At 42.1% G+C, this 23,873-nt stretch overlaps 1 protein-coding gene across 8 annotated transcripts in view; it reads left to right on the top strand.

Annotated features, from left to right (window-relative positions):
• Positions 1 to 23,873, top strand: part of nek1 (NIMA-related kinase 1) — a 165,065-nt gene that overhangs the window by 9,248 nt on the left and 131,944 nt on the right. For all 8 annotated transcript variants that reach the window (XM_072594483.1, XM_072594516.1, XM_072594508.1 and 5 more), the window contains exons 4-8: positions 7,000 to 7,097; positions 9,012 to 9,095; positions 13,951 to 14,018; positions 21,618 to 21,704; positions 21,804 to 21,858. In XM_072594483.1, the coding sequence (XP_072450584.1) occupies positions 7,000 to 7,097; positions 9,012 to 9,095; positions 13,951 to 14,018; positions 21,618 to 21,704; positions 21,804 to 21,858 (392 nt within the window). The remainder of the gene's footprint in view (positions 1 to 6,999; positions 7,098 to 9,011; positions 9,096 to 13,950; positions 14,019 to 21,617; positions 21,705 to 21,803; positions 21,859 to 23,873) is intronic.

The following is a 23,873-nucleotide window of genomic DNA, read 5'->3' as shown; positions in this document are numbered from 1 at the left end:
CCATATGTGCTGCCCTTGTCCTTCCAGATGGAAGGTGCTGTCTAGATATCTTTGAGTTTGTGCTGTGCGTCTTTTTGATAATAGAAGCAGTGTAAACTGAGCATTGGTTATAGGAATTATTGCTTGAGGATGGAGTGCCAGTCAAGCAGGCTGCTCTGTCCTAGAAAGTGTCAAGCTTCTTGAGTGATGTTGAAGCTCGTGGTGAGTATTCCAACACCCACCTGGCTTGTGGCTTGTAGATTATGGACCAGCTTTGTGGAGGTGAGTTCCACGCTGCATTATTCCTCACCTCTGACATGCTGTTATAGTTACTGTTTATATGACCAGTCCAGTTGATTCTCTGGTCAATGGTAACAACAGGCCATTGATAGTGGCTATTTTATAATGGTAACACCATTGAATGTCAAAGGCTGTTGATTAGATTCGCTGTTATTGGAGATGCTCACTGTGTGGTGTGAATAATCTTGTGATGGAGGGAAGTTCAATGAGGCAGCTGAAGATGGTTTGGCCTAGGACATTGCCCTGAGGAAGTCCTACAGATATTTCCTGGAGCAGAAATGATTGATTTCCAACAACCACAACTGTTTTTCTCCAACCAGCAAAGAGTAAGCACTCCAGCTCTGATTTGATTCCAGATTTGCTAGGGCACCTTGATGCAACCCACATTTGAATATATCAGTGGCCATGAGAAAGGAGTCAGTGAAAATTGTTTAAAAACTTATCAGGTTCAGTAATGTCCTTAAGGGAAGGAATTAAGCCATCTGCCTTAGCTGATCAGGCCAGTCTATGACTCCAGACCTAAAACAATATTGTTGATTGCTCTTTGAAGTAGCCTTGCAAGCTACTTAGTTGCAAAGGTCACCTGCTTAGGGACTCTTGGGAGAGAGGACATTAATTGCCAGTGCTGCCAGCAATACTTGCAACCTGTGAAGAGGTGCAGCCTCTGGCATCCTGAGATAAAGATTGCTCGTGGGCATCAACATGATCAGATCGTACACTAAGTTCATGGTTTACAGACCTCCTATAAAGTCACCCTGTTGCTGGCTCAAAATCCTGAGATTCCCTCCCTTAGGGTATTGTGGGTCTGCCCACAACACAGTGGCTCAAGAATGCAGTTCACCACCACTTTCCCAAGGGCAACAAGGCACAGGCAATAAATGCTGAGCCAGCCAGTGGCACTCACATCCTATGAGTGAATAAAGATTTTTTTTTCTTCCAGTTTTTACATACTTTTATGTTGCCCTCTGAGTCTGTGACATGGACTGTCTATAATAGACACCTCAAGGTGTTGGAGTTGTACCACCAACATTCCCGTACAAGATCTTGCGAATCCACTGGGAAGAAAGATGTGCCAACACTAGTGTCCTTGGCCAGGCCATTATCCACAGAAAAAAGGCACTGACCACTGGCTCCAATAGGCTGGGCATGTCGTCCACCTGACTGACATGAGACTCCACAAGCAGGTGCTCTACTCCCAGCTCTGAAACCGCAGGAGAGCCACAGGTGAAGAGAGGAGGTGCTTCAGTGATATCCCCAAGACCTTACTGGTGAAATGCTGCATTCCCACAGACACCTGGGAATTAGAAGAAGCAGAAGCCGGGTGAAAAACTGCGCAAGGAGCATACTGCCACACCGATTTCCCACCATCCCTCCTCATGACAACCTTTTACACCAAGTGTGGTAATGTCTACAGAAGCTGCATCGGACTATGCAGCCACCTATGGATTAACCATGAGAATGGAAGAGAGTCATCCTCAACTGTGAGGGACTGCCAATGATGATAACCAATGAAATAAACTGATGAATAAGTAAATAAACAACGACTGGGTTTTGTGGTGATCCCTGCCATTTAAAAAGCTGGATAGGCTGAGACTTTTTTTCACTAGAGCATAAGAGGTTGAGAGGAGACATTACCTTTTATACACTTCTATAATGAGGCGTATGGAAAAGAGTTAGTGGTAGTTGTCTTTTCCCTACGATGGGGGAATTTCAAGACAAGGGGTCAATTTTTCAGGTGAGAGGAGTAAGATTTTAAAAAAGACCATTGAGTCATAGAGATGTACAGGACAGAAACAGACCCTTCAGTCAAACTTATCCATGCCGACCAGATATCCCAACTTGATCTAGACCCTAATCTTGCCAGCTCCAAGTCCATATCCCTCCAAACCCTTCCTATTCATATACCTATCCAGATGCCTTTTTAAATGTTGTAATTGTACCACCACTTCCTCTGGCAGCTCATTCCATACACCCACCACCCTCTGGATGAAAACGTTGCCCCTTGGGTTGCTTTTATACCTTTCCCCTCTCACCCTAAATCTATGCCCTCTAGTACTGGACTCCCCTGTTTAAAGTACAGATTTGAGACAGCCCAGGGAATTCCCTTATGGGCTCAGACCTAATAAGCCTCTCTTGGTTTGTCCCGGATATCGTACTCTGGACTAAAAAACCTCTTTTAGACAGATTAGTTTAACTTTAGTAATTTCCTTTACCAATAGCATCACTGTTTCAAAATAATACTGATATATGTAAGCTAAACTAACAGCTAGGTTCTAATAACCTGGGAGAGTAGGGTACCAGCTCTTAAAGTACCTCGGCAGGCTACTCCGATGTACTGATACAAAGTGGCTTCCTTTATACAAAAGTTCAAAAATATTGCATGTTCTTAATTAGGCAAATATCAGTGAAAGACCATAATTAAGAAAGAAAAGTTAATTGACAGGTCTGGGTATGCTTGACTACAGGCCCTAAGCCATTCATCAGGTGGTAAAAACATACCCAGCTGAGTTAGGTGCCTGCTAGTGAGATAAACTCCTATCAATAAAAAGGTACAAGTCTGAGCTAATTGGAGAGCTCGTAAGGTAACCTTGAACAGCTCACGTGTCAGATACAATTGTTTTACAAAATGACTTCTTAGCAAGGAGGGCAAACTTTTGACCATAAAATGGCTTCCCGACACATTGTGCCAGAATCTCTTTAATGTTAGGCTTCGAAAAATTTCTAACCTAGGAGCAGACTCCTGCTTTTTAAGCACTGAATCATTCTGTACCTGAGGCTGAGATGTTACCGTAAGATTACATTTAAACTGATTCATTAGTCTTCGAATTAAACATGCTTTCTTTTCAGGGTTGTGATTCAAATTCAAATAAGAATAAGGTCTGATTTATTTAGAATTGACAGTGGGGCAGTCTGTAAGATCAGTAGAGTGGTCTGCAAGAACAGCAAGTAAGTTAAAGCTTCATCAATATTACCTTTTACAGAGTTTGTATTTAATAACCGGTAATGGCTACTCAATATCCCAAAAGTCTCAAAATGCAATTAAATTCAATGCATAGCAGGTAAGCACTAACAGTTAATTTTGTTCTGAATTCAACAGCCTCAGCACTAAAATGGTCTGTCTCTCGGTCGGTCTGTCTGTCTGTCTCTTGGTCTGTCTGTCTCTCTCAACTCCTGTACTCAATACTCTGACCAATAAAGGAAAGCACCAAACGCCTTCTTCACTATCCTATCTACCTGAGACTCTACTTTCAAGGAGCTATGAATCTGCATTACAAGGTCTCTTTGTTCAGCAACACTCCCTAGGACCTTACCATTAAGTGTCTAAGTCTTGCTAAGATTTGCTTTCCCAAAATGCAGCACCTCGCATTTATCTGAATTAAACTCCATCTGCCACTCCTCAGCCCATTGGCCCATCTGGTCCGGATCCTGTTGTAATTGAAGGTAACCTTCACTGTCCACGACACCTCAAATTTTGGTGTCATCGGCAAACTTACTAACTATACCTCTTATGCTCACATCCAGATCATTTATATAAATGACAAAACATACTGGACCCAGCACTGATCCTTATGGCACTCCACTGGTCACAGGCCTCTAATCTGAAAAATAACCCTCCACCACCACTCTCTGCCTTCTCCTTTTGAGCCAGTTCTATATCCATATGGCTAGTTCTCCCTGTATTCCATGGCGTCTCGCCTTGCTAACCAATCTCCTATGGGGAAGCTTATTGAACGCCTTGCTAAAGTCCATATAGATCATGTCTTTCATTCTGTCCTCATCAATCCTCTTTGTTACTGGTTCAAAAAACTCAATCAAATTGCAAACTACCAGATTTGAAGCAAAACACCCTTTATTCATATACCAAAGTTAAAATACAACTAAAGAAAGTACAAATTGAAATACCTTTAACTCTACTGGAAAACTTAACAGAATAATAGATTATTTTACTACTAAACAGTAACTGTCCGATATAGCAAGTAACACACCCTTGGAAAAGCAAGTTCAGAAAAATAGATGGTCTCACATGCAACTCTCACAGCAGGAAGAGAACTCCCAGTGTTTAGCTGTAATCCATAGGTGATGAAACAGCTTCTGCTCTAAGATGAGAGGCAATTTGTTTTTTTTTACAAAGAGGGTAGTTTGTGTGTAGAAAGAACGTCGTGAAGTGGTGGATGCAGATGCAATCATAACATTTAGAAGACATGGATAAGTACATGAATAAGGACAGATTTGGAGAGTTAAAGGCTGGGGCAGGCAGGTAGCACTAATTTAGTTTGGGTTTATGTTTGGCATGGACTGTTTCCATGCTGTATGACTCTATGAATATATAAGTAAGCACTTTACATCTCCACGAAGTGTGACCTAAAATCTGAATGAAGCTTGAGCTTTTACATTTGATTCTACCCACGATGTATGCTTGCTTGTGGGGCAGTTGTGTTAGCCCTTCGAAAAGTTTTAAATGGAATGAAACCATTGGACAAAATATTGTTTGAATATATGTTTGCTTTTATCTGCTGTGTGTGGAGTACGTTGATTTTTGTATTGTGAGGTCCATTTCTCACTGCAGAGGGAAAGCAGTCCTAATTCAATGTTGATTTTATTCAGCTAATTCAATGGTTGTCATGCTACCTAACATGGATCTCTCAACAGATGTTTAATATGTGGCTATTGGTCTGACCAGGATGGCCACGGTTCACAATTTGAGCAGCTCATAGTGTTTTTCTTGTGGAGTAAGTGGCTTTACGTTCCTTTGCCTGGTTGAGGGTTGTCTAGACATCGGTGGAAGGTTGAAACCTGGGGCTGTGCCATCCAGGTCAGGTTAACATGTTGCGGGTGGTGATGTTTTCAGTCAGCTAGAAGATGCACCACTGAGAGGTAAGGTTGTCATCAGTCTGTAGATTGGAGGCAGCACTGAATTCTGCTGTCGAAAAACATTGTCATTTTGCAAAGTTTTGAAATTTAGAGCCCAAAAACAAAAACTGCAGATGCGGAATCCAAAGTAGGCAAGCACAAGGCTAGAAGAACACAGCAAGTCCAGGCAGCATCAGGAGGTGGCAAAGTTGATGTATTGGGTGTAACCCTTCTTCACCACTGGGAATGGGTGTCAGAGGGGAGCTGCAGATAAAGGGGGTGGTGAAGTGGAGATTGTGGCTGTTGTCTTCAGGTGGGGACAATGTAGTTTAACCCTTTTCAAATTACATTAATAGCCAGAGACATATTAACATTGCAACCTAGTTGGTCAATGGGAGGAATGAATCTGGTTGGTGGCAGGAAGGGGAGTGGGGGGGGGAGCTGGGAAGGGAGTCGGGGGATGGGCAGTGATTATTTGAAATTGGAGAACCCAATATTGACTCCTCCCAGACTGTAGGCTGCCCAGGTGGAAGTTGAGGTGTGGTTCCTCCAATTTGTGGTTTGGTTCGTTATGGCAATGGAGGAGGCGAAGGATGGTCATGTTGGAAAGGGAGTGGAAATGTGAATTAAACTGGACAGTGACTGGGAGGTCCGGTCAGCTCCTGTGGGCCCAGCTGAGATGTTTGGCAAATCGTTCCCTAAGTTTACGTTTGGTCTCCCTAATGTAAAGACCACATCGGGAGCACCTGAAGTATGCTAGGTTGGAAGAGAGGCAGGTGAAGCTTGGTCTCTCGCAGACTGTTTGGGGCCCTGGATGGAGGTGAGGGAGATGGTGGTGAAACGGCAGGTTTTGCATCTTTTCTGGTTGCGGGGGATGGTGCCTGGGGTTTGGTGGGGAGAGTGACACCAACTAAGGATTGTCGAAAGGAACGGTCTTAGCAGAAAAGCACATTGTTGAAAATAGGTGGACATCTGGTATGCTCACGAGTGGAATGTCTCCTTGTCCGAGAGGAAGTGGAGGAATTGGGAGAATGGGATGGAATTCTTGCAGGATACTGGATAGGACGAGGTATAGTCTGTTGGAGATAAAGACATGAAGATGAAGAGGATATGGAGGCTATCCTTGTGGGGTATGGACATGTGTAAGGACTGCATGTTCATAGTGAAGATACACTGGCTGATTTGGAAATGATAATTTCATCTTTCTACTTTAACTTTTAAAGCATCTCTTTATGATTTGGGTAGCTTGGATTTTTTTTATATTTGAAGGATGAAAAGCACATTTGCCTTCAGAGCAAATCAGTGTGGCATTTAATATGACCTTTGCTGTCTTGCCCATATCCTGAAAATTAATATGACCAAAGTAAGATTGCTTTTGAGCTACATGCCATCTCCTCATTGGAAAGAGAAATGCTAAGTGGCTGCAAACGAGTGCATCCATTATTGCCATTTGTTCTGGTGTGCAGTTTTCACACTGCTTAAAATTAGGACTTAGAATATCTAGGTTGAATATAATGTTTCAGTTTTTTCCTTGCCCTTGCTCATGACAATTATAAAACAGGGCAAAAGTGAGGACTGCAGATACTGGAAACCAGAGTTTAGATCAGAGTGGTGCTAGAAAGGCACAGCGGGTCAGGCAGCATCCGAGGAGCAGCCCTTCCTGATGAAGGGCTTTTGCCCAAAACGTCGAATTTTTTATTTTTTTTATTTTTTTTTCCTGCTCCTCGGATGTTGCCTGACCTGCTGTGCTTTTCCAGCACCACCTCTGATCTAATCAATTATAAAATGGACAAGCATTTGGTGTAAACAGTGCTATGTATTCAGTCCTTTCATCACTCCAGTTGAAGTTTCAAGTTTTTTTTTTCACAGAAAATGGTTGCCTTTACATAGTCATGGATTACTGTGAAGGTGGTGATCTTTTCAAACGGATTAATGCACAGAAAGGAGTTTTATTCTCTGAGGACCAGGTAACAGCCGTTTTGTTTTTCAGATAATGAAATGTATTCCTGTTCCTGTGCAGTTATGCAATGTTTTAAAATCCAACTGCACTGTTGGGGAATCTGTCCTGATGTGATCTTTCCATCTGTTTGTCACTGCTTCAGCATGTGTTGTTTAGTCTATTTACCACTTTCCCATGTTCCCAAATTAAACTAGACTCAACCTGCCTGTGTTTGGCCCAACCTTTCCTCTTCATGTACTTGTTCAAATGTCTTTTAAATGTTGTAACTATACCTGTATCCACCACTTTCTCTGGCAGTTTATTCCACACACTGACCATTCTGTTTTTAAATCTTCCTCCTCTCACCTTAAAAATATGTCCTCTAGTTTTGAATTGCCCCACCCTAGGTAAAAGGGTGCTACTTTGCTACTCCCCTTATATATTCCCGTCATGAATTTACAAACCTCCATAAGGTCACCTCTCAACCTCCTACACTCAATGAAAAAAATCCCAGCCTCTGCTAATACCTCAAACCCTCCATTCCTGGCAACATCCTCAAAAATCTCTTCTGAACTGTCTCCAATTCAATAGTATCCTTCCTCTAACAGGCCGACCCAGAACTGCACACCGTACTCCAAAGGTGACCTCACCAATGTCCTATACAATTGCAAAATGTCTCAACTCCTTTACTCCGAGATCTGAGTAATGAAGGCAAACATGCTAACATGCCTTCTTAACCACTCCGTTTGCCTGTGACACAAATTTGAAAGAAGAATTTACCCGAACTCCTAGTGTTCTGTATTCTACAACACTATCTGGGGCCCTACCAATTAAGAGTTATAAGTTCAGTATTACTATTTCAGATATGAAGTTCAGTGTATTATTTATTGTACTTGTTCATGTCATTTGCAATAACTATGGCTCCCCATACTCTTTGTATCTCCACAGTTTGTTACTTTTCACCATTTTTTTAAAAAGTCGTTCATACATGTCCAAACTGGGTGATTTTTTTTTTTCATTTACTTGTATTGAAATCTATTTTTTTACTGCTATGCCTACTCAGTTAATGTACCATTTAACTCTGTCTTGTATGCCATATTCCTATGTAATGATCTCTGGGATGTGACAATTTAATAACATTTTGGAAAGGATGTGGGTTAAAATCTCAAGAACCTGTCAAATTGCTTTATGATCAAATTTATTTTTTAACATAGACTCTAGTGAATTTTATGTTGTCACTGCACTTTTTATGCTTAAAATGAATTTTGAGTCATAGAGATGTATAGCATGGAAACGAACCCTTCAGTCCAACTTGTCCATGTAGACCAGATATCCTCAATTAATCTAGTCCCATCTGCCTGTATTTGCCCATATCCCTCTAAACCCTTCCTATTCGTGTACCCATCCAGATGCCTTTTAAATGTTGTAATTGTACCAGCCTCCACCGCTTCCTCTGGCAGCTCATTCCATAGATGCACCATCCTCTGGGTGAAAAAGTTGCCCCATAGACCCCTTTTATATCTTTTCCCCTCTCACTGTAAACCTATGTCTTCTAATTCTGGACTCTTTCCACAACACCCCCCCCCGCCCCCCAAAACCTCTAGGGGAAAAGACTTTGTCTATTTATCCTATCCATGCACCTCATGATTTTATAAACCTGTCTCAGCCTCCAATGCTCCAGGGACAACTGTCCTAGCGTATTCAGCCTCTCCCTCTAGCTCAAATCCTCCAACTCTCGCAACATCCTTGTAAATATTTGAGACTGTTGCTGTTTGTGTATGATTTTATTATAAATGTTTGAAAGAGTGTCACTTTAGGCAAGTTCTGTAACAATGTATGAATAAACAATACTCTGCTTATTGTTGTAATCTTTTTGAGGCCTTGGTGTTATCTGGCAGTTTTTACTTGTAGCAGTATTCCTTTATAATCCTTATGTTAATAGATCCTGGATTGGTTTGTGCAAATCTGCTTAGCTCTGAAACATGTTCATGATCGAAAGATTCTGCACCGAGATATAAAGTCACAGGTAAGCTTATGTAACTGTTGAGTTAAGGAACTGTTTTCAGAATGTGACACATGACTCTTAATACCATCACTCCCTAAATAGATTGTGTATTTTTGTTACAACATTAAGAGGGAGAAATTAAAGCTGCTGCTGCTGCTGTTGCGACTGTGTCAATTATATAAATAACTTTAATTTAATCCACTTAACACTACCTGAGTTTGGGGGAAAGAAAATCCTGTTGTAGAGTCATAGAGATGTACAGCATGGAAACAGATCCTTCGGTCCAGCCCATCCATGCTGACCACAGATCCCAACCCAATCTAGTCCCACTTGCCAGCACCCGGCCCCATATCCCTCTAAACCCTTCCTATTCATATACCCATCCAAATGAATCCTGCTGCTCTTCCTTCCTGCCCTGTACAACTGAGCCAATGCTGGAGCCACTGATTTGGCTCTGGCTGCCAATCCTTTGAGCCACTTCTTTCACCAGTATTCAGAACAGCACTCTAATTGTACAAGCTTTGTGAATTTATACTTGGCATTGTACACACTCTCTGCCATTTCTGTTATGCATCTATCCAGAAGAGCTGTTTGCTTTAAGTTGCTGGGTTCTGCTCATTTCTTCTTAGAATCAAAACAGACCTTTTGGTCCAACCAATCCCTGTTGACCATAGTTCCAAACTAAACTAGTCCTATCTACTTGTGCTTAGCCCATATCCCTCCAAACATTTCTGGTTGACGTAAGGCATTTGATAAGGTTCCCCATGATAGGCTTATGTGGAAAGTCAGGAGGCATGGGATAGAGGGAAATTTGGCCAGTTGGATAGAAAAATGGCTAACTGGTCGAAGTCAGAGAGTGGTGGTAGATTACAAGTGGAGTTCCGCAGGGATCAGTTCTGGGTCCTCTGCTGTTTTGTAATTTTTATTAATGACTTGGAAGAGAGAGAGTTGAAGGGTGGGTCAGTAAATTTGCAGACGACACGAAGATTGGTGGAGTTGTGGATAGTGAGGAGGGCTGTTGTCAGCTACAAAGAGACTTAGATATGATGCAGAGCTGGGCTGAGGAGTGGCTGATGGAGTTCAACCCTGCCAAGTGTGAGGTTGTCCATTTTGGAAGGCCAACTAATAATGCGGAATCCAGGGTTAACGGTAGGGTTCTTAGTAAGGTGGAGGAGCAGAGGGATCTTGGGGTCTATGTTCGTAGATCTTTGAAAGTTGCCACTCAGGTGGATAGAGCTTGTAAGAAGGCCTGTGGTGTATTAGCGTTCATTAGCAGAGGGATTGAATTCAAGAGTCGTGAGGTGATGTTGCAGTTGTACAGGACCTTGGTAAGGCCACATTTGGAGTACTGTGTGCAGTTCTGGTTGCCTCATTTTAGGAAAGATGTGGAAGCTTTGGAGAGGGTGCAGAGGAGATTTACCAGGATGTTGCCATGAATGGAGAATAGGTCGTACGAGGATAGGTTGAGAGTGCTAGGCCTTTTCTCGTTGGAACGGCGAAGGATGAGGGGTGACTTGATAGAGGTTTATAAGATGATCAGGGGAATAGATAGAGTAGACAGTCAGAAACTTTTTCCCCGGGTACAACAGTGTTACAAGGGGACATAAATTTAAGGTGAAGGGTGGAAGGTATAGGGGGGATGTCAGGGGTAGGTTTTTTACCCAGAGTGGTGGGGGCATGGAATGCGCTGCCTTTGGGAGTGGCAGAGTCCGAATCATTGCCGACCTTTTAAGCGGCAATTGGATAAGTACATGGGTGGGTGCTTAAGCTAGGACAAATGTTCGGTACAACATCGTGGGCCGAAGGGCCTGTTCTGTGCTGTGTTGTTCTATGTTCTACATGTCAGTTCAGATCACTTCTGTATCTTGCTTTTTCAACTGGGATGCAGTATTCTCAATTCCTTTTAGCAAGGAGGCTCACATTTTTAAAAGAAAATCTAATTTCACTCTTAAGCACCAAGGTTTGTGGAGAAATATAAAAGAGGAAGCATGGCAAGAGGTGCAGAGGAAATAAATACAATAACATTCATTCAAAAGGCATAAGGGAAACTTATGAGGCTAAGAACCGATACGATTCCTGATCTTGATGGGATGCAGTCGAGAGTGTGGTGATGGAAAAGCACAGCAGGTCAGGCATCATCCGAGGAGCAGGAAAATCGACGTTTCTGGCCAGTGCCCTTCATGGGAGCCTCTGGGATGGAGAGATAAATGGGAGGAAAGGGGTTGTTGGGAGGGGTGAAGGTAGCTGAGAGTGCAATAGGTGGATGGAGGTGGGCGTAAAGGTGATCGGTCAGAGGGGAGGATGGAATGGATAGGTGGGAAGGAAGATTGAGAGATGCAGAAATTCATGAGAACAGTGCTGAGCTGGAAGGTTGGAACTGGGGTAAAGTGGGATGAGTGGAAATGAGGAAACTGGTGAAATCCACATTGATGACCTGGGGTTGGAGAGTCCCGAGGCAGCAGATGAGGCATTCTTCCTCCAGGCATCAAGTGGTAAGGGAGTAGCAATGGAGGAGGCCCAGGACCTACATGTCCTCAGCAGAGTGGGAGGGGGAGTTGAAGTGTTCAGCCATGGGGCAGTGGGGTTGATTTGGTGCAGGTGTCCCACAGATATTCTCTGAAGCACTCTGCGAGTAGTCGTCCTGTCTCCCCAATGTAGAGGAGATTGCATCGGTAGCAATGGACACAGTAAATGATGTGTGGAAGCGCATGTGAAACTTTTGATTGATGTGGAAGGCTCCTTTTGGGGCCTTGGGGGGAGGTGTGGACACAAGTTTTGCAATTCCTGTGGTGGCAGGCAATGGTGCCAGGAGGGGAGGATGGGTCTCTTCTTCTCTCTTCTTCTCTCCTCTTCTCTCTCTTCTCCTCTTCTCCTCCCTCCTCCTCCCTCCTCGTCCTCGTCCTCCTCGACTTCTGTCAGGAAGAATACATGATCTGAGTATTATGTCATTGGGTAAGGTGTGCATATGAATACTGAACAGAGGGATTTGGGAGGCTCTGCACAAATCACAAAAAGCTAGCATTTGCTCAGCACGACATTGATTAGGCCACTTTTGGAATATTGTGTGCCATTCTGGTCTCCTTATCGGAAGGATGTTGTGAGACTTGAAAGGGTTCAGAAAAAATTGACAAGGATGTTGCCAGGGTTGGAGGATTTGAGGTATAGGGAGAGGTTAAATAGGCTAGGGCTGCTTTCCCTGGAGTGTCAGACGCTGAGGGGGTGACCTTTTATAGAGGTTTATAAAATCATGAGGTGCATTGATACGATAAAAAGGCAAAGTCTCTTCCCTGGGGTAGGGGAGTCCAGAACAAGAGGGCATAGGTTTAGGGTGAGAGGGGAAAGATATAAAAGAGACCCAAGGGGCAACTTTTTCACACAGGGTGGTACATGTATGCAATGAGCTGCCAGAGGAAGTGGTGGAGGTTAGTACAATTGCAACATTTAAAAGGTGTCTGGATGGATATATGAATAGGAAGGGTTTGGAGGGATATGGGCAGGGCGCTGGCTGGTGGGACTAGATTGGGTTGGTATATGTGGTCGGTTGGACCGAAGCGTCCGTTTCCATGCTGTACATCTCTATGACTCTGAGTTCAGTGGATAATAGGGAAGGTAAATGGGACAATTTAATATAACCTATAACTCTAAAACTAAAATAGTAATTGATGGAGAAACCCAGCAGGTCTGGCAACATCTTTGGGAAGGAAGCACGGTTAACGTTTTGAGTCTGGTGACTACTCATTGGAACAACAGGCAAATGGGATTTTCTTCAATGGAAATTAAGTATAAAAGTGGGGAGGTTTTATTAAAATCGCATCAGGCACAGGTGGAATATTGTGAACAGTTTGTCTGAGGAAAGACCTATTGCACTGAAGATAGCTCAGAGGAGGTTTGCTCGGCTAATGTAGGAAATGGAGGAACTGTCTTCTGAGGAGAGGCTGAGTAGATATAGCCAGTACACATTGGTGTTGAGAAGAATGAGTGAGTGGCACACCTTTATTGAAACATACAAGATTCTTAGACTTGTCAAGGTAGATGCAGAAAGGTCCTTTCTCCTTCTGGGAGAGTCTAGGACCAGAGGGCATAATGTCAGAAATCAGGGTTGTACATTATGCGGAGTTTGCACATTCTCCCCGTGTCTGCGTGGGTTTCCTCCGGGTGCTCCGGTTTCCTCCCACAGTCCAAAAATGTGCAGGTTAGGTGAATTGGCCATACTAAATTGCCCATAATGCTAGGTGCCAGGGTAAATGAAGGGGAATGGGTCTGGGTGGGTTGTGCTTCGGTGGGTCATTGTGGGCTTGTTGGGCCGAAGGGCCTGTTTCCACACTGTAAGTAATCTAATCTAATCCAATCTAATTATGCAAGAGGAATTTCTTTGAGGGCAGTGAACTTGTGGAATTCTTTACTGCAGGGCTATCAAAGCTGGATCATTTAAGTATATGTAAGACAGAAACCAAGTGTTAACCTGTAGGGGAACCAACTATTTAGAGGGACAAAGTAGGGAAATGAAATTGAGGTTTATCAGATCAGCCATGATCTCACTGAATGATGCAATTTATAGGCTGAATAGAGCTACAGGAGGAGAAGTAAGCCATAATTAAGGTTTATTTAACACAATTGGAATACGTAAATTTTTATTTTTCAGTTGTATTTGTCATTATAATTTTAGACACCATTTCCTTGTCCTAGCTGTTGACTTCTCAAACAATGTAGGTAATGTCTTTGACTTCTGCCACTCATTGTGTAAATGCAAAGTGATAATTCTAATCTTACACATGTCTTTCTATCTCTAAATATTACAAAAGTATGAACACATGGATGTTTTGAGTATTAATTGCACCTATGACACTTTTTTTTTGTTTTCCTTTTCTAAACCCAGAATATCTTTCTGACCAAAGGTGGAACGGTTCAGTTGGGAGATTTTGGAATAGCTAGAGTGCTTAACAGGTAGAGTTCAAATTGCTTAAACTGAAATTTAGTTCACGAACTTTATTGATTTTTTTTTATCTTTTCAGATTTTGTTTGAATGCCCTAATTCACCTTTTTCTATATTGAAGAAATGCTGCAAAAAATAACTTTCTGGTTTACATTTCATAATCATAGTCATAGAGCTGTACAGCACGCAAACAGACTCTTTTGGTCAAACTTAGCCATGCTGACCAGTTATCCTAAGTTAATCTAGTCCTGTTTGCCAGCCTTTGGACCATATCCCTGTAAACCCTTCCTATTCATATACCCATCCAGCTGCCTTTTTAAATGCTGTAATTGTATCAGCCTCTTCCACTTCCTCTAACAGCTCATTCCTTAGGTGCACTACCCTCTGCACGAAAACATTGCTTCCTAGGTGCCTTTTTAAAATCTTTCCCCTCTCACCTTAAACCTATTCCCTCTAATTTTGAACTCCCTTATCCTGGGGAAAAGACATTGACTGTTCATCCTGTACAAGCCTCTCATGATTTTATAAACCTCTATTAGGTTAATCTTCAGCTTCCGATGCTCCAGGGAAAATAGTCCTCGCCTATTCAGTCTCTCCCTCTAGCTCAAGCCCTCCAACCTGGCAACATCCTTGTGAATATTTTCTGAACCCTTTTAAGTTTCACAACATCCTTCTTTCCGACAGCAGGACGATCATAATTGGTTAGGCCATTTTTGGAGTACTGCATGCAATGTCCTGTACAGCCGCAATACGATCTCACAACTCTTATATTCAATGTATTGGCCAATAAAGGTAAGCATATCAAACTCCTTCACTGTCCTGCAACTCAACTTTCAAGGAATTATGAACCTGCACTCCATGGTCTTTGTTCAGCAACACTCCCAAGACTTTCCCATTAAGTATTGAAGTCCTGCTAAGATTTGCTTTCTCAAAATGCAACACCTCAAATTATCTAAACTAAACTCCAGCTGCCACTCCTCAGCCCACAGGCTCATCTGATCAAGAACCCATTGTAATCTGAGGTAACCTTCCTTGCTGTCCGCTACACCTCCAATTTTAGAGTCATCTGCAAACGTATTAACCATACATTCCATGTTCACATCCAAATCATTTATATAAATGATGAAAAGCAGTGGACCCAGCACAGAATCTTGTAGCCTCCAGTCTGAAAAGCAACCCTCCACCATCACCATCTGTCTTCTACCTTCAAGCCAGTTCTGTATCCAAATAGCTATTTCTCCCACCATAGTAACCAGTCCAGCAGGAGGAACCTGGTTGAATGCCTTGCTGAAGTCCATGTAGATCATCTCCACCCATCTGCCCTTGTCTATCATCTTCTTTAACGTGATTGAGTTATTTGCAGAAGTAGTGAGACACTATTTCCGATGCACAAAGTCATGTTGACTATCGCTAACCAGTCCTTGCCTTGCCAAATACATGTAAATCCTGTCCCTCAGAACTCTCTCTCCAGCAACTTGTCCACCACTGATGTCAGGCTCATAAGGCTATAGTTCCTTTTGCTTTTTCCTACGACCTTTTAACTAATTTTACAACCTTACCCAATCTCTTTGGGCATCTCATCTGTGGCTATCAATGATAAAAATATCTCAGCAAGAGGTCCAGCAATCTCTTTCCTCGCTTCCAACAAAGTTCCAGAGTGATGGATTCAATAACAAGAGGTCACGCTTTCAAGGTGAGAGGTGGAAAGTTGTAAGAGGGATACATGCGGCAAGTACTTCACACAGAGGGTAGTGGGTGTTTGGAACGTGTTGTCAGCAGAGGTGGTAGAGGCAGGCACGGTAGATTCATTTAAGATGCGCCTGAATAGATGCACAAGCAGGTGGGGAGCAGAGGGATACAGATGCTTAGGAATTGACCGACAGGTTTAGACAGTACATTTGGATCGGCTCAGGCTTGGAGGGCCGAAGGGCCTGTTCCTGGGCTATAAATTTTCGTTGTTCTTTTGTGCTTTTTATGCCTGATCAGGTACTGGGGACTTAACCACCTTTTTTATGTGTTTTAAGATGTCCAGCACCAGCACCACCACCTCTGTGATATGGACATTTTTTCAAGATATTGCTATTTATTTCCCCACTTTCTATATCGTCCAAGTCCTTCTCCACATCAAACATTGCTGCAAAATACTATGTTAGAATCTCTCCCATCTCCTGCAGTTCCACATGCAGGCAGTCTTGCTGATCCTTTAAGGGGCCCTGTTCTCTCTCTAGTTACCCCTTGTCCTTGATGTATTTATCAAATCCCTTTGGATTCTCCTTCACCCTATTTGCCAAAGCTATCTCATGTCCACTTTTTGCTCTGGTGATTTCCCTAGTAAATACACTCGTACTGCCTTTATGCTGTTCTAGGGATTCACTTGATCCCTACTGTCTATAGCTGACATATGCTTCCTTCTTTCTCTTGACCAAAACCTCAATTTCTGTAGTCATCCACCATTTCCTCCACCTATTAGTCTTGCCCTTCACCCTAACAGGAACATACTGTCTCTGGTCACTCATCTCATTTTTTTGAAGGCTTCCCATTTTCCAGCCATCCCATTTTTACCTGTGAACATCCGCCCCCTAATCAACTCTTGAAAGTTCTTGCCAAATACCATCAAAATTAGCCTTCCTCCAGTTTAGAAATTTTAACTTTTAGATCTGGTCTATCCTTTTCCATTGCCAGTTTAAAACTAATAGAATTATGGTCGCTGGCCCCAAAGTGCTCCCCCACTGAAAACTCTGTCACTTTCCTACCTTATTTCCCAAGAGTAGGTCAAGTTTTGCACCTTCTCCTCCTTGACCTATCACCTTCATCTCCTCACCCATTGTACTCTATGCTACTCTCTCCCCACCCCCACCCTCCTCTAGCTTATCTCTCCACGCTTCAGGCTCACTGCCTTTATTCCTGATGAAGGGCTTTTGCCCGAAACGTCGATTTCACTGCTCGTTGGATGCTGCCTGAACTGCTGTGCTCTTCCAGCACCACTAATCCAGAATCTGGTTTTCAGCATCTGCAGTCATTGTTTTTACCAAGTTTTGCACCTTCTCTAGTAGGTATATCCAAATACTGAATCATAATTTTTTTTTGTGCACATTTAACAAATTCCTCTCCATACTATCCCTTAGCACTATGGCAGTCTCAATCTGTTTGGTAAGTTAACACTCCCTACCATAACCACCCTATTTTTTTTCTCACAGATAATTGATGTATCCTTACAAATTTGTTTCTCAAGTTCCTACTACAGACTGGGCAGTTTATAGTACAATACCAATAAGGTGATCATCCCTTTCTTATTTCTCAGGTCCACCCAAATAACTTCCTTGGACATATTTCCAGGAATATCATCCCTCAGTACAGCCACATCATTATCCCTAATCAAAAATGCTACTCCCCATCCTCTTTTTTTTTTGCCCCTCTTTCTATCCTTCCTTTTAGCATCTATATTTACCATCACTTAGCTGCCAGTCCAGTCCATCCTTTAGCCACATCTCTGTAATAGCTATGATATTCTATTTCCATGTACCCAACCTGAGTTATCTGCCTTTTCTGTTGGGCTTCTTGCATTGAAATAAATGCAGTTTAACTTATCGGTGCTCCCATGTTCTCTGCTTTGTTCCCACTTGCCCTGATTGTTTGACTAACTCCTTTTCCCAACTGTATCAGTCTCCGTGTGATCTCTTGCCTCCCACTATTTCCCTGATCAAGGTTGGGCTCTGAGATAACCTTCTTGGCTGTCCACTACACCACCAATTTTGGTGTCAACTGCAAACTTACTAACAGCATCTCCTATATTCACATTCAAGTAATTTACATAAATAACAATTAATTTTTAGATCTGCTAACACTTGTATGTTTGGAGATATGATTTTACTTTTCACTACATACCTTATTGAAAGTTTCAGAAATGTTTGAAAGTGTTTGACTTAATTGATTAACAATTGAAGTAAAGTGACTGCTGCCAAGTGCGATGATCTAGCACCCATTTATTAGGTAGGCAAATGTGGCACAATTTCATGCTTGACAAGATATGATGAAGTGGCCTCTTCCTGGTCATGTGATTATTTTTTTGTTCCTACTTCACCTGCAGTTGTCTGAATGAACCTTTAGACAGAAAGCTGTTCTAAATATCTGTGTTCGAATGATGGATTGCTCAGTGATAGTGTTAGGGCTGCCCATGACTGGATGGCTGACAACTGCCCTGACACGCTCTGCACAACATGGCTGACAGTAGTTAGAGCGTGTGGGAAAATATTTGCTTAATGTAGCCTCAGCAAGTGAGACAGTAGCAGCTCTGTAAGAATCAAGGTTCCTGGCTAAGGTAGAGAATGTGCAATTGCTTCCATAGATAAGAACATCTTCCACTCAGTCATTGTTTCTCATGAATTATTTATTCAATCTGTTATAAAATTAAGTGTTGGTTTTAGATCAGGTCCTCCAGGTAGAGTCATAGAGATGTGCAGCATGGAAACAGACCCTCTGGTCCAACTCGTCCATGCTGACCAGATATTCCAACCCAACCTAGTCCCACCTGCCAACAGCCAGCCTATATCCCTCCAAACCCTTCTTATTTATATCCAGATGCCTTTTGAATGTTGCAATTGTACTAGCCTCCACCACTTCCTCTGGCAGCTCATTGAACACGCGCACCATGCTCTGCATGAAAAGGTTGCCCCTTAGGTCTCTTATACATCTTACCACGCTTGCCCTAAACCTATGCCCTCTAGTTTTGGACTCCTCCACTCCAGGGAAGAGACTTTGCCTATTTACCCTATCAATTCCCCTCATGGTTTTATAAACCTCTATAAGGTCACCCCTCAACCTCCGACGCTCCAGGGAAAACAGCCCCAGCCTATTCAACCTCTCCCTATAGCTCAAATCCTCCAACCCTGGCAACATCCTTATAAATCTTTTCTGAACCCTTTCAAGTTTCACAACATCTTTCTGATAGGAAGGAGACCAGAATTGTACGCAATATTCCAATAGTGGCCTAACCAATGTCCTGTACAGCTGCAACATGACCTCCCAACTCCTGTACTCCATACTCTGACCAATAAAAGAAAGCATACCAAATACCTCCTTCACTATCTGGTCTACCAGCATCTCCACTTTCAAGGAGCTATGAGCCTGCACTCCAACGTCTCCTTATTCAGCAACGCTCCCATTAAGTGTATAAGTCCTGCTCTGATTTACTTTTCAAAAATGCAGCATCTCGCATTTGTCTAAATTAAACTCCATCTGTCACTCCTCAGCCCATTGGCCCATCTGACCAAGATCCTGTTGTAATCTGAGGTAACCTTCTTTGCTGTCCACTGTAGATCCAATTTTGGTGTCATCTGCAAACTTACTAACTGTACCTCTTGTGCTCACATCCAAATCAATTATATAAATGACAAAAAGTAGTGGACCCAGCACCGATCCTTGTGGCATTCCACTGGTCACAGGCTTCCAGTCTGAAAAACAACCCTTCACCACCACCAGCCTCTGTCTTCTACTTTTGAGCCAGTCCTGTATCCAAATGGCTAGTTCTCCCTGTATTCCATGAGATCTAACCTTGCTAACTAAATTAATATGGGGAACCTTGTTGAACGCCTTTCTGAAGTCCATATAGATCATGTCCACCGCTCTCCCCTCGTCAATCCTCTTTGTTACTTCTTCAAAAAACTCAGTCAAGTTTGTAAGACTTGATTTCCCAAGCACAAAGCCATGTTGACTATCCCTAATCAGTCCTTGTCTTTCTGACAATCATAGATTTCAAGGTAGTTATGGATCGATATAAACAATCACCATAAGAAAAGATTCAAACCAGTTTCAGGCAATAGAAATGGCCCACTCATCATTATTGAAGTATCAGGAAAGCATCATGACTAGGGCTGGACTACAAGCCTGACTATCTCTTTTAAGGTGCTGTACCAGGGAGCCAATCTCTGAGGGATTGGCACCACTGATCAAAAGAATCATGGGGTGGGGGTCACATGCACTCTAAGTTTTAACTGCATGCATTCTGAAATTTTTGTGTGCTGTAACTGAAAAGAAAATCTGAAGCTGAAACAAAGTTGTACCAAAATAAAATTGTTCCTGAATCTACCACCAGACTCAGACTTTCATTGGAAAATATGAGATATAACAGTACTGCAGAGTTGTCGTATGGGCGTACTGTTGTGAATTGAATTCCAAGTTGAAAGCAGCTGTCTGTCAATGTGTTTTATATTAGATCATCAAATATAAGCAATTGTACAAGCATAAGGTTGACAGTCCATTCAAGCTTTCCTGACAAGTAGGATGTATTCCATCACACTCCTGACTTGTGCCTTCTAGATTGTGAACAGGTTCTGGGAACTCAGAAGGTGAGTGACATGCTGCAGTATTCTTAGCCTTTGTCCGCTTTTGTAGCTACTATATTGATATGGCTAGTTCAGTTCAGTTTCTGGTCAGTCGTGACCCCAGAATGTTGCTAGTGAGGCATTCAGTGATGATCGTTCCATTGATTGATTGTTAAGGGGATAGTTTGAATTCTCCTTGATGGAGGTGATGGTTGACTGATGCTTATTTAACGTAAATACTGCTTACTGACCTAAGCTTGAATGTTGTGCTAGTTTTGCTGCATATGGACTGCTTCAGTATTTTAGGAATCATGAATAGTGTAGTGCGCATCATCAGTAAATATCCCCACTTTTTTTTAGATACCCAGATGTTTTGTTACATGCAATTGAATTGTATTTTTGACTGTCATGAGACCGGTTACTCCTACCCTCCTGATGGTGTGTTGTTGCAATAACAATCCTCCGTATGAGAGGGCCCACAGATTGTGTTGCGAAGGTACCATCTGTGGGATTATGACTAAGTCAGATCCCCACGTAAATGTAATGATACCCCAGTATTTAACAATACTCCTGTATTTAACCACAATCAGTAAATCACCTGTGGTCCCAATTGAATAACTTGTATGCAAAGTTTGTTGAGAGTAATACCAAGTATCAAAGTTGAGGGAAGGGTGGGAAGTTTATTCAAAGTGGAGTAGGAGGGAATGATAAAGCTCTCTAACCCCTGTGGTGCCCACTTCTGTCTCTTAAGGGCATTGAGAATATTGGTGACACTGTTCTTCCTCTCAAGGATATCCAGACATGAACACAGCCACGGAAGGGGGACAGTCAGAAGTTATGACTCCTCCACAACCTGCTGGCTTCGTCCCACTTTGATGTAACAGAAATCACGCCTGGTGACAGTAATTAGTCCTAGTTTGTGATCCGAAGGATTTCCTGCAGTCATACTATGGGGCTGGTATGACAACCACAAGTTCATTAAAAATAAATGCCCAGTGGGTGACGAGTACTCAAAGCAACTGGGAAATTTCAACCAGGGGGCAGCCAACTGATCAAATGTTATTTTCCAACCACTCCCCAATGTGTACAAGGGACAGGCTTTGTGAAGAGGTGCTCTTCCAGCTGCTTCTCTCCTATAATTGTTGCTAACAGACTGTTATGCAAATGCGATCTGTGACCTCCTTGCCTTGTAAAGAAATCATCGGTTTAATTTAAAGCGTGCTCAGACTATTAAAATAGAATGTGTACAAATTAAATGAATGACAGTGTTAACTTGTTTTTTTTTATTAGTACTGTAGAGCTGGCCCGTACGTGCATTGGCACACCATACTACCTGTCCCCGGAAATATGCGAAAATAAGCCATACAACAACAAAAGGTACATTCGTTCACTGACACATGAAATAATGTAATCATAATCTCTGTCCCTTTTACTGGAGAGGAGGTGTACTGACTGCTTTGTAATTCATTTGTTTAGTGATATTTGGGCTTTGGGCTGTGTCTTATATGAGATGTGCACCCTGAAACATGCAGTAAGTAGTTTCCTTTTTTTTTCAAAATTTTAAAGTTCTGTGAAAAAATGCTATCTATTATTTATTTTAATATTTCACAACTACGTTTAATTCTGAAATGGCAGATTTTTCCTTTTTAATGACACAATTCATATATTAATATTCTGAAGATGTGACTAACGATTGGATGTCACAATATCTGACCACTATGATTTTAATCTATCTAATTGATGGGTGAAGGATTAAATTCCGTTCTCATTCTTTTGATTTTTCAGATGTTTGTAATTTCAGAGGTTTTTATCAGTCAGAATAAAATGGTCAGAATTTTGTTCTGACTGAGTACAAATCAGCAGCATTAATCTTGTTCACTGTATTATAAGTTGACAGAGAAACTACAACTTTGATTCATGAAAGTTGTAGTCAACTTGGGAGGGAAAAAAGACTGACCCCCAATGCTTCAAAGCTGATACTTACCTTCGTCTCTGACATAAACACGTATCTGAGGCTGCTTGTAGTTGATACCTTTTCGACAATGAGAACTTGTTCCTCAGTTCCATCTATAAGGAACAGCAAACGATCTAAAACTGTAATGGATATTGTATATAGACACCTTTTTGGTAGCAGCTCTGAAGTACTAGCATGTATAAATGAATACATTAGGTGAGTGTGTACCAAAGACAGCAGTATTAATAGTGAATTTAAGCTTTTAACATAGACTCAGTGAGGCAGACAAGCACCTATTTAAAAAGTCGTGAATTTCTGAAGTGTGCCTGAGATACTTCCTTCAGAAGGCCACAAGCAATATTGTGTTCAGTAAGGAGCCAAAGCCAGTTCTTCTTGAACATTTTAGCAAATAGTGATCATAACATGATCGGGTCAATATAGTGTTTGAAAGGCATTGATCACAAAACTAGAGTTTTAGGTTTAGCTAACTTTTTAATTAGAGCAAACCGAGACTGTCTGTGAGAAAATGGGGAAGTCTGCCAGTGAAAATAGTTGGAGTCTATCGTCAAATTACAAAGAGATTATTAAAGATGAGGTGAATAGGCAAAAACTGTGACGGATGGAGTTCAGTGTAGACACTTGTGAAGTTATCCATTTTGGTACTTTGTAGATGGTGTGAAGTTAAAAATATTGCGGATACCCAGAGATTTGGATGTTAAGGTGCATAGATCTTTCAAATGTCACGAGTAGATGCAGAAAATAATGAAGGCTAATAGAATGCTGGCCTTTGCATCCAGAGGATTGGGGTATAAGGATGTATAAGCTATGCTGCATTTAGACACCAAACCCTGGTTAGACCTCACCTCGAGTACTGTGAGCAAATCTGAGCACCACACCGTAACAAATGTATATTGGCCTGAGAAGTACAACAATTGTTTGCAAGAATGATAACCTAACCCGTGAAGTCCAGGTATGTGGCATGATTATACAAGTTAGGCCTGCTTCTCGAGAATTTGAAGGTTAATGGCTGATCTGAATGACGTTTTCAGAAGATTAACAGGAAAAGGCAGCTTGTCTCTATCTACCCTGTTTCCTTTGGTTGGGAGTTCTAGAACTAGGGGGAGTCATCTTAGAATTAGTGCCAGACCATTCAGGAGAGATTTTTAGGAAGCAATTTTACATACACAGGACAATAGATGTGTGGAACTCTCTTCCACAAGTTGCACTTGAAATCAGTTGTTAATCTTAAATCTGAGAAATTTTTGGTAAGTAGGGTTATTCAGGGATGTGAGTCAAAGACAGTTGTATGGAGTTAGGTCACAGATCAGCCATGATCTCATTGAATGGAAGAACATGCTTGAGGGGCTGGATGGTCTACTTCCCTTCCTTGCAACACCTGGCTTTCCAAACCTAATTGAAACAATTTTATCAAAATAAGACTTGGTGGGGGTGTAACAGTATTTGTTGCTTTAAATCTCCAAACTAAAAAGAGAGATATCAGTCTAAGATGAAATGACTTGACTGGAAACTGGTCAAGAGATAACAGAAGTGCTAACCCAGATAAATTCGAAAAATCGGTAGACAAGGCAGTA

Source organism: Chiloscyllium punctatum, chromosome 2 (genome assembly GCF_047496795.1).
Source record: "Chiloscyllium punctatum isolate Juve2018m chromosome 2, sChiPun1.3, whole genome shotgun sequence".
Lineage (NCBI taxonomy): Eukaryota > Metazoa > Chordata > Chondrichthyes > Orectolobiformes > Hemiscylliidae > Chiloscyllium > Chiloscyllium punctatum.
This window is presented reverse-complemented; position numbering and strand designations above follow the sequence as displayed.